The sequence below is a fragment of the Podarcis tiliguerta genome (assembly GCF_965153285.1).
Source record: "Podarcis tiliguerta genome assembly, chromosome: 6".
Lineage (NCBI taxonomy): Eukaryota > Metazoa > Chordata > Lepidosauria > Squamata > Lacertidae > Podarcis > Podarcis tiliguerta.
The window spans coordinates 45,652,178-45,663,312 of NC_139539.1; the positions used below are offsets into that span (position 1 = coordinate 45,652,178).

Sequence of the window (11,135 nt, forward strand, 5' to 3'; positions counted from 1 at the left end):
TGGCGTTTCAACATATTGGTTTGTTTGGATATATTTTTTGGGAGAAGGGGGTACTATAGAATTTGGTTTCAACTACCATTGGCTTACATTCCCACCCCACTCCCAGACATGAAATGGAAAATTGGAACTTAGAATGTGGAAGGGAAAGTGACCAGCCCTGTTGAGAATCAGAATTGGGCAGTGCTGCTGAAGATAATACAGTGGTGCCTCGCAAGACAAAATTAATTCGTTCTGCGAGTTCTTTCGTTGAGTGAGTTTTTTCGTCTTGCGAAGCACCACTGCAGTTAAACACTAACAACGGTGGGGAGGGGTGGGGAGAAGCAGGGCAGCTGCCGCAGCCGGTACCTCGGACTCACCCGCGTGGCTGCTGGAGGGCGGCGGGGCTCAGGAGCGCGACTCCGGCTGCAACGCTGGCTGCTGGCGGCAACGGCTCTCTCAGAGGAGCGCGCGAGGGCGGTGGGCAGCGGCGCGAGGCAGCCGGAAGGTCGGCCGGAAGGTCGGAGGGAGCCGGAGGAGTCGTCGGCCGGAAGGTGGGAGGGAGCAGGAGGAGCGGGGAAGCGAGCGTGCGTGCGTGCAGTGACCGTCGCCATGACAGGAGAGGCAGGGCTGTTTCGTCTAGCGAAGCAAGCCCTTAGGAAAATAAGTCTTGCGAAGCACCTAAGAAAACGAAGAACCCTTTCGTCTAGCGAGTTTTTCGTCTTCCGAGGCATTCGTCTTGCGGGGTACCACTGTATCTGTCTTTAGAACCATAACATGAGAAGGGTTTATATAGAAAGAGGAGTGAAAAAAGGAAGATTATACCTGCCTCATTCATCTCTAAAGAAAGACCTATGCACTCCAGAGTTATTTCTGTAAAACTTGATCTATGTACAGCTCTTTGTCTTTTATCAGGTACTTCCAGAAACTTATGTAACTCCAGGAGTTCTCATCAGCCTTAAAAAAGATAATAATCACTTGAGATTAGACTTTATGCCTTTAGCAGGAACTGACCATAGCATTTCAGATTTTGCTTTGTAATCATGACTCATCAAGGCTCAGGCTGGAAACCTGTCATAAATGCCAGACTACAATCCTGGAATATGTGAAGTAATAAAAAAGAGAGCCCCTGAACACCTACAGTGTGTTTCCCCAATAACATTGAGCCCAGCCCATATGCACCTGAAATTTAGGAGGGTCAGATGGTGAGAGTTGTAGGTTCTCTGTCTTTTATTGGAAATAAAAGTTCAGATTCTCCGGATTCCATGGCTGTTGTTTGAAAGAGCGAATATACACAGATGCCATCCTGACCCTTAGTCCATATTCCCCCTATCAGCAGCCCAGGCTCGTCTCACTTTTCTTCATTACCAGTGTGGGAGAGATGACAAGCGCAGAATTAGTGTGTTAAGGAGATTTGCAAGTTGGCAGTAGAGCTGTCCCTGTGAACTTGTTGTGCACTCCATTCTGTCCACCTTTTGAGTTGGAGCTTCCATCATGGTGATGATGGAATTGGTTTGACCAGTGCTGGTACAAAATGTTCTAGGAAGCCGTATTGTTGTGTGCCTTAGGGTGACCTTGGTCACAGGTAGGACCGTGTGAGTTCTGCGTGTCACAGTGAACCTGGACCTGGAGGGTACATGTTGGAGGAGCTGGCATTTCAACATCACAGTGCTCCATATCTGGGGTCCCTGTAAAAAGGGTGAAAAACCGTTTGGGCTCCACAGGCCAGATCCCCATCAGGCTTGGTCTGGTGAGCCCACCTGTCAATCACCTGACATCACAACAACATCAGGTGGAGTTAGGGCTTTATAAGGTGTGTCCCCCCCCCAATTTTATAAGGGGATTCCAGTGCAGACCTCTTCTTGATTCAAGAATCCCTTGCTAAAAGAGAGGAAAAACCACCTTCATTTTAGCAGGGGTTTCCCTGCCTGAGCTTAGTTAATGGATGCAGAAAGATTGGTGCAGCCCAGCAACTGAACAGAGGTATTCCAATAAACAGGAATGCAGGCAGAACAGAATAAACTTTATTTGCATAGCCAACAGGCCATAGCATCAAAGGACAAACAACAGAAGTACATTACAAATATAATTAAAATCTTGTGACCGATTAAAACCCTAGGTAAATTAATAATCTCAGTACTTAAAACTTGGCAGAAGTAATAAAATAATAGTAATAAAACATAATGATAATAATCATAAAAACCCAGGCGAGGAATCTGGGTGACCACGTTGATATCATTCAGATACCAGCTCTCAATCTCATTGCTCTCTCGATAAAATTGGCAACCTTCTCTGTTGTCAAGCTGTTCTGATCGGCTAGAAGTGAGCACAATTTGGCTTCGCAAGAGCGGCTGGGGATGGCAGATAGGAGCGGCGTGATGGTCTCGTCCCTGAGATCTTTATATAGGGAGCAAGACAAGAGAACGTGTGACGCCGTCTCTACATAGCCAGCTCCACAGGGGCAGAGCCGGTTCTCAAATGGAATTTTTTGATATCTACCTTCGAGAACAGCTGACGGTAACATATTTAGTCTGGCCAGTGTAAAGGCCCGCCTAAGTTTTGGAATGGTTAGGGTAGACAAATAAGGTGCCCGAAAATCAAAATGGGAGGGGGGCAGATAAGCGTACCAGGCACTAAATTTCTTAATATAGGCCAAATTATTCTGCTGCTCAATATCCTTCAAGCGCTGTTCGATAATGGTTTTTGCCTTGGGGAGACCCACTTTCAGGAGATGCTGTGCTTGTAGGCCACATGTAAGTAGTTTTTGATGCACTGCTTTGGACCACCGACTTCTATGAGCGTCTCGTGCTACTAGAGGTAATAGTCCGGATGGGTTTAAATTTAAACGAAGCCAATAGTTGAATGTTCTTATCCAGGTCCGGGTCTCAACGGAGAGGAGGCCGGTCTCCAGCCGTAGGGCCGCATTTGGTACGCATGATGGAACGGCTAGAATCTGTCTTAGGAATTTAGACTGGACCGTTTCGAGTGTGCGGCAATGATTTCCCGTCCAGATTTGGGCCCCGTAGAGTAGTTGTGCCAAGGGTTTTGCTTGAAAGACATCCAAAGCTGCTGGGATATGTCTGCCCCCCTTCGTAAAGTAAAAGCGGGACAGTATTTTGACGCTTTGAGATGCTTTTTCCCTAGCATATTTATGGTGGGCCTCACCAGTGCAGCCCAGCAACTGAACAGAGGTATTCCAATAAACAGGAATGCAGGCACATTTCAGGGGAGACTGAGCCCAGTTAATGTCTTGCACCCTTTGTGTGCCCCACTTTAAGTCCCGCAAGACTTTGAGTTGTCTCCCGCAGGGGCATTAAGTGCCATTCTTGCTGTCTCACCTAGTCAGGATGCAGTTGCATGGTCTCTGGCTGCTCAGCTTCCAGCTCTGACCTTGGGATTAGCCAATTGTAGCTTCAGCACTCGGATACCACCTGAGTCTCAGCCCTCCCTTTTCAAAATCTCCTCCCTTTTGCTCCTCCCTTTCCCTATATACAGTGACTCCACCCCACTTCCATCTCACACCTAGCTTTTAACCCCCTCTTAGCCTCCTTACTGGCCTGCGTCCACCACCTTTCCCTTGACTCAGGGTTTTCCTTCAGGATCATGCTGTAACTCTGGATCAAACTTCTGGGTGGCTCTCTCAGCTGGCAGCTCATATATGCTTTTTTAAAAAGCAAAGAAGACAGATATTCCGCATTTGGAATTAAGCATTTCATCAGGCTGTGGCAAAAGCAGAGATGGGAAGCAGGGCACCTCATTGCTCTTCTGAGAGACCAGCTCCTTTTGGCTCCTCTCCCAGAACTGTTTCCATCCCAGCTGGTCAGTTGCAATGATTACCCCCCCCCCCCAAGTTTGTATACTGTCCTTTATCCAAAGATCCCAGGGTGGTTCTATGTAACTTAAAACATAAGCACCCGAGTTTGCTTTCCCCCTGCATAGAGTCTTTAAGCCACTCTGCAAGCCTTTGCAACTGAAAAGAGCCAGTGTGGTGTAGCCTTTCTCAACCTTGCGTCCCCAGGTGTTGTTGGACTACAATTCCCATCATCCCTGACCCATCATCCCTCCAGATGTTTTTTGGCCTACAACTCCCATGATCCCTAGCTAGCAGGACCAGTGGTCAGGGATGATGGGAATTGTAGTCTCAAAACATCTGGAGGGCTGAGGTTGAGGAAGCCTGGGTTAGAGTGTCAGACTAGGACCTGGGAGAAACTAGGGTCTGAATCTCCGCTCGGCCATGAAGCTCACTGGGGGTCTTTGAGCCAGTTACTCACTCTCAGCCTAACATACCTCACAGGGTTGTTGTGGGGATTAAATGAGGCGGGTGGGGAGAACCATGTAAGACACCTTGAACTCCTTGGAGGAAAAGGTGAGATGTAAATAAATAAGAGTGGGGTAGCTATTAAAAATAAATAAATCCCTAGGCCTTGCTCTCTCCCCAAAGCCTGCTTCCCTTTGTTTTTCAGAAGAAGACGTGGAAAATTTTGATGTAACAAACTTGTCTCAGGATGTGATGCGGAGCATTGAAGCAGACAGCTTTTGGTGTATGAGCAAACTGCTAGATGGGATACAGGTAAGGAGTTTCCTCTTAGGCAGCACTTATTTTGCCTCTCTGCATCTCTCCGTACTTTGCATTCCCCATCATCTCAGTACTAATCATCCCGATCATGTTTCCTTCTCCCACACTTCAGGAGGAGCATCCAAACATGACTTTTACATTTGTATAGTAACCTAGTTTCTATACACACTCACACAACCCCCCATCCTCCATCCAGGGAAGCAACAAGTATTATTGCTTAGGGATTATTAGGGCCAGACAAAAACACTCAAAGAGGGTCCGCCATAGGGCCAGTGAGGGGTGTGGTCTGGGGAGAACCTTAAGGGCCTCATAGAGGTCTGAAGGGCCATATTTGAGCCCTGGTCCCGAGATCCCCCATCCCTGTTTTAAACCTTCCTTCCTTGGCCTACTTCTCAGTAGTGCCCAAGACACCTCCCTTTATTTCTCCTTTATTTTCATTGAGGATTCCCCCTTCCCAGGAAGCTTCAAGCTAAAGGCTCCTGCTTCCTTTTCCTATTTATACATTCATCCAAATGAAATTTTGCTCTGTGAGCTCTGCGTCGTTTTCCTCAAGCTCTCACAAACGTTGGCATAGATTTCCTCCTTCATATGATTGGGCATGTTTCCACCTCAAAATGGCTTTTTCTGAAGCTGTAATGGTTCCCTTTCTTTGTAGATCTACAGGTCGCTTGCCAACAGAAAAGAGCTTCCTCACTTTCTGATGAGGAATGGAGCTTTCCAGGCAGACTTGCCCCCAAACCAAATCAGCCTTGTCTCTCTCATTCTCCTTGCTTTTATCTTGCTGTATTACTTCAACAAACTCCCGAGAAAATGGGCTTGTTACTGGAGAGAAAAATGGTTGTCACTGCCCCCCCCCACTCTTTTATTTTTTCTCCTTCAGGAACCACTGCTACCATCCAAATGGTTCTTTCACCCTGCAGGAGATTTATAGCACCTGTGTTTCCTAGCTGAGGAAACGTTGCATGTCTAAGGTCCCAGGTTCCACCTCTTGGCATTTCTTGTTGCCCTCAGAAGGCATTTCCACCATGGACGACACTGGGCTAAGAGAAACAATGGTGCATGTATCTGCTGGACTTGCTCCTCTTAAACTCACCATGTGTTTTGCTGCAGGACAATTACACGTTTGCACAGCCGGGGATCCAAAAGAAAGTCAAAGCACTGGAGGAACTTGTCAGCCGTATCGATGGTAGGTGAACTTCAAGCTACCAGAGGGGAAGTCGAACTTGCCAAGTTCTTAATTGTTCACATCTCCAAACGAGTTGCAACGATTGTGGGCTCACCTCGGTGTTGAGGGCGGAATGCATGAAGCAGAAAGCAGGCTTCTGGAAGCTTCTTTAGCCAGGCGGCAGTGCTAGGTGGTAGTCAGTCCAGGGGGTCAAAACTGTTAGCTTGATTCCATTAAGGGGTGTTGGAAATGGGACATTGCTGGGGAAAAGGGGTGGGTGAGAGGCCATGAGCCGAGAGGCACACAGGAGAATATGTGATTCATCAGAAGAAGGGGGCTGAAGCATCTGAATGGTGCCTGCGGGAGGCATTTGGCGTGGGCTTATTATGTGGGAGGGATTTGGTTGGATGGACAAAGACTGTGGCTGAAAGTGGAGCTTCCTGAGACGCGGCATATGAGCCACACTCCATATTCAGCCATGTAAATGGCATGTGCTGTTTCAGAGCAGGTACACAATCACTTTAGGAAGTATGAAGTGGAATACCTGCAGTTCGCCTTCCGCTGGATGAACAACTTACTGATGCGGGAGCTTCCTCTTCGCTGCACCATCCGCCTTTGGGACACTTACCAGGTACGGGTGGGTTGGCTTGTTTACTGTCCAGCCTTGTGGTTGGAGAATGGTGCTCAGTAGGGATTCTCCCAGAAAAAGTCTTATACGGGAGCAGGCACTACAAACCGGCTTTTGTGTGGCAGCATACTCATGTGAAGACATAAAAGAGTTCTTTCACATCCATACAGCCCCATAAAACTGGGGAGAAGCCGCGATAAAAATAAGCCCATGCTAATTCCATTCTTTTTAACCCCAAGTGTCTTTTTTCCAGTCTGAGCCAGAGGGATTCTCTCATTTCCATTTATATGTCTGCGCTGCATTCTTGATTAAGTGGAGGAAAGAGATCTTGGATGAAGAGGACTTCCAGGTAAATCTTCAGAAGGCAGCTACATTTGGGAAAGGATGCCGCATAATTATCCTGCTTGAGGATGTATCTGTCTAGAGTAAGGCAACAGATGGCAGCATGAGCAACGATATCTCTGGCATGTGATTAGGGGCATGAAATTCCCCAATCCAGAGATCCAGGCTTTTTAAAAAAAAATGCTTTCCCTGACTGGGGATCTAGTAAACTTAGTGCGTCACCTGTTAGAGGAAGTCCCAAGTATTCTGTGTTTGGATACTTGAAATATATTACATTCTCCCCTGCCTGTTGTCAAAATCACCACTTTTTCTTTTCCCCCTAAAGTGAAAATCAGTAAATCAGTAGCTGTGATTCATACTTAATTGAAACAAGACTGCACAGATATGGGTTTCTGCCATAGCTGTAGAGATCTCAACACGTGAAACCACAAAAGAACAAAAAGGGCTTTTGCTTTTTAAAACAAACAAACAAACACAAAAAACCAAGAGCCACATCTTGCTTCTCTCTGTGTACCCAAGTTTCTGTCTTAATTCCAGGGCCTTCTAATGTTGCTACAAAACCTTCCCACGATACACTGGGGCAACGAAGAGATTGGACTCCTCCTCGCCGAAGCCTACAGACTCAAGTACATGTTTGCAGATGCGCCCAATCACTACCGCCGATAGGGGCCAGGGATCCGCCTCTGCTCCCCATCATGCTGGCCCGATCCCAATCACTGTGGCATTGCATCACCCGAGTCCTCGGAGCCACTGACCAGGAGCCACTCTGCTGTAAAAAGCTCACATTGGACCTCTGTCTTAACTTTTGCGTGTGCCTGCCTACCACTCTGTGCGTGGATGTGCCACTCAAACTACCATTTGTGTCCTGTGCTGTGACGGTGACCTGAGCCCAGGGTGCAGGGTGGGCGGGCAGGGGCTGTAAGAATAAACTGAGCCTCTGACTGCCTTTCCAAGCTCCAGCGTGGGTCATCTAAGCCTTGCAGCCTCTTGTTAACCCGCCTAAGCACAGACACACTCACACACTCCCAGCTGGGCCTGTGTTCTTCTTCTCCTTCTTCAGATGCTGTTCAATCAAAGTCCCCAATGAAGATGCCTTACAAAGAGTCCTGCCCAGGGGATGGCAGTGCCGTTGGACACAAGAAGCTCTCAGGGCTTAGCTTCACTCCACATGTCTGAAGAAGTGCACCATTTCAAAAGGTTAACAAGAGACACACACACACTCGCATAACACTCCACTCCTGCGCAATCGCGCCTCTCTGCATACGGGGGCTCGTATGTGTTCCAAGGCTGTCTTGTCCACGCACAGTTGGGAATGACACAAGTGATAGGACGCCTCCTGTGATTGACTTGATTGATTGATTGATTGATTGATTGACTGATCTACTGTGTGTGTTGAACCGGAGGGCGTAAGGGTGGGGGAGCTGTGCTTCGAAAAGGAAATCCTTTCTGTGACAATGACATTCCTCCAAGGCATTATGTGTATATTGTGTTCTTGTGTATATGGGTAAAAGATGTACAATATAAGTCTTCTGTTTGTAGCAGATATGATTTTATATTTATAACGTGCGTCCCAAGCGTATAAAGGCTGCCTAGGTTGCAAATAACAGTGGGCCTGCTGCGTCCCCCGGTCACCAGGGTGTCAGAGCTGTCAGCACATCTGCACTAGCTCATTTCCACCCCAGCCCCCGATATAAGCATTTTGTTTCTGTCCAGAAAACTTGACTCCAAAGTGAAGCAGCATTGCACGACATCCAGTGCCAAGGAAGTGAAGGGTTTGAAGAGAGAGGCACGTTCTGCTGGAACAGGCACCTTGGACCAGGTGGAAGTTGACCTGAAGGGCACCCACCTTACCCCCTCCACACTCCAGCATGCCCTTATAACAAGCATGGCAGCCCTCTGCTCTCAAGTAGTGCAGCAGCAGCGGAGACCAGTCTTGTACATTGCTGTAGCAAGTCTCCCTTGCACATTGCTGTAGTGAGGAAAAGGGTCCTCGCCAGCACCTCCTGGCTTTCCTTCTTCCAGCCCTAGTGAGAATCTAGTCCTTTTCTTGAGCAGCGGGGAAGACAGATGGGCATCTTGCTGCAAGGCTTCCGAACTGTTCAGAGGAGGTAGGAGATGGCTTCTCTCCTAAGCTCCCTTCCTCTATCTCTCCCCCACCATTGTCTCAGTGTGATTTTCATTGGGAAAATGGAGAATGTTTTCCATTTTAACTGTTTCTTCCAGCCAGCAGGCGCAGCCTCATTAGTGCCAAGCCTTGACCTCTTGGGGCAGATCTGCTCCCTTAGGCTGAGGTCCTCTCCTTGCGTTGGGCCAACCTTTGCTGTTCTTCTCATCAGGCTTCAGACTGCACCCACCTCTGTTTGTTTTGTTTTGTTTTGTCCTCCTGGGGCCGAGAAAGAGAAGCCGTCCAGTGAAGGTACCAGAAGGCATGAGAAGGGTGAGGGCCTTTCCACCATTCAAATCCCCAGCAGTGTCTCTCAAGTTGCTTCCCTAACCTGGAATTGTTTTCTCAGGCATTCTGATTTGATTTTTTTTTCTTTTGTGTGTGTGCCTTTTGTTGTTTCCTCCGAGACAGCGACCTGGTGGTCATTAGTTTAACATGACTAATTAAAAGAGAAAACCATCCCTTGTTGCTGATCTTTATTCTTGGTGGGTTTGTGGATGCGGAGCGATGAGGCTTTTGAGGACTTCCTCCCATTCCTGAAGCAATCTCCCATTGCTTTCCTCTTTCTTTTTGAGGTTCCAGTCTAATTCTGCCCTTTCTCCTGAAGCAGGAATTCCCCAAGTTATGCTGCTTAGTTCTGTCACCTTTTAGAACATGGGTAGGCAAACTAGGACCCGGGGCCCGGATCCAGTCCAATCGCCTTCTAAATGCAGCCCGTGGACGGTCCGGGAATCAGCGTGTTTTTACATGAGCAGAATGTGTCCTTTTATTTAAGATGCGTCTCTGGGTTATTTGTGGGGCCTGCTGGGTGTTTTTACACGAGTAGAATGTGTGCTTTTATTTAAAATGCATCTCTGGGTTATTTGTGGGGCATAGGAATTCATTCATTCCCCCCCCCTCAAAATATAGACCAGCCCCCCACAACATCTGAGGGACAGTGGACCGGCCCCCTGCTGAAAACGTTTCCTGACCCCTGTTTTAGAATTACCACTTTGAGCTCAAATTCTGGGCACTCGAAAAGCACAGTCTGGATATGGGGCATCATTAGGGAGAGAATTGTGAGGAGAGTAGAAATTCAAACTGCCTTCCCTCACTGGTGTCTTGCCAGGGTGATTTGCATGCGAGGATAGTATCTTTGGGGGCCAGAGGGAAGTCTGGTTTCTCTGTCTTTGCATTAGGTCAGCATAAATTATGCCAATGAGGTGGGTATGTTGCAGAGAAGTACTCAGTATAGCCTGGGGCTTTCCAAGGGTGTGATCTGACACCTCCCTGAGCCAGCCGGCTTGGTCTTCTCAAGTGATCCTGGACCAGAGCCTAGTTTCAATAATGTTGCAGCAGCAAAAGGCCAACTGGCTCCTCAGGCAGGTCTGAGACGTTAATGCAGCACGTAAAAGAATTCTTACTAAAGACAGTTCTGGGGCACTGGCGGCCTGGCTGTGGCCTCATTCAATAGGGCCTCTGATGGGAAGGATGAATGATGGGTTGTCTCTTTAGCGTAGCCACTGCAGTTGGTAATGGTTCATTTCAACGTGGATTTCCTTGCTCAGAATAGCAGTTCCCATTGATCTCATTCGTGGTCAGAGATGACACAAAGTATGATTCAGCCAAACAAGAGATCTAAACATCGTTGAACAGATGAACCAGGCAAGTCATCGTTACACTGTGGCAAACCCTTCTGATTTATCACCGTTTAAAAGCTGAAAAGGCATTAGTTTCCTCCTTTGCCCAAGAGGTCTATTCCGATGAGTTCACAGCTAGAATTGGCCATCCTTCCGTTTTTCATGTGTGCTGGGGCCGGGCACAGCAGGTCACTCAAACTTTCTCTCCCCCACCCTAAGTTAATTACTATTAAAATAAAAAGTTCAGTGGAGTGGAACAAACATAATTACTTTTTGGGAGCCTAATTATCTGCATTTATTGCCAGTGCTTTGTTGTAATTGATTGCTAATGGTCTGCTTCACTCTGGAATTATCTAATTAATACCCCCACAGAAAAAATCAGGCTCCACTTTGAAATGGCTCTCCCCGCTCCCCAACAGCCCTGATTGCTATTGTTGCTGGTCGGGTGCCTCTGTTGGGATCTTTTTGTGTATACCTGGATGTATCCTTGGAGTGTTTTGAGTTTGCAGGCTTGATTGCCTTGCCAGCCTAATGGTGGTGTGTTCTATTTTCTCCTGCAAAGCAGATCCTTCTCACTTTCAACCCATTTCATTCCATATCTGTGTCATCTGTCTGCTCTTATCTTTGGTCTCACAAATTGCATTGTCTGGCGATGGTTGCCTACT

General features: G+C 47.6%; 1 protein-coding gene across 2 annotated transcripts in view; it reads left to right on the forward strand.

Annotated features, from left to right (window-relative positions):
• Nucleotides 1-9,312, forward strand: part of TBC1D22B (TBC1 domain family member 22B) — a 41,374-nt gene extending 32,062 nt beyond the window's left edge. For both annotated transcript variants that reach the window (XM_083445784.1, XM_083445783.1), the window contains exons 9-13: nucleotides 4,440-4,546; nucleotides 5,663-5,738; nucleotides 6,221-6,348; nucleotides 6,599-6,694; nucleotides 7,225-9,312. In XM_083445784.1, the coding sequence (XP_083301910.1) occupies nucleotides 4,440-4,546; nucleotides 5,663-5,738; nucleotides 6,221-6,348; nucleotides 6,599-6,694; nucleotides 7,225-7,353 (536 nt within the window). In that variant the 3' untranslated portion in view covers nucleotides 7,354-9,312. The remainder of the gene's footprint in view (nucleotides 1-4,439; nucleotides 4,547-5,662; nucleotides 5,739-6,220; nucleotides 6,349-6,598; nucleotides 6,695-7,224) is intronic.
• Nucleotides 9,313-11,135: the final 1,823 nt, after the last annotated feature.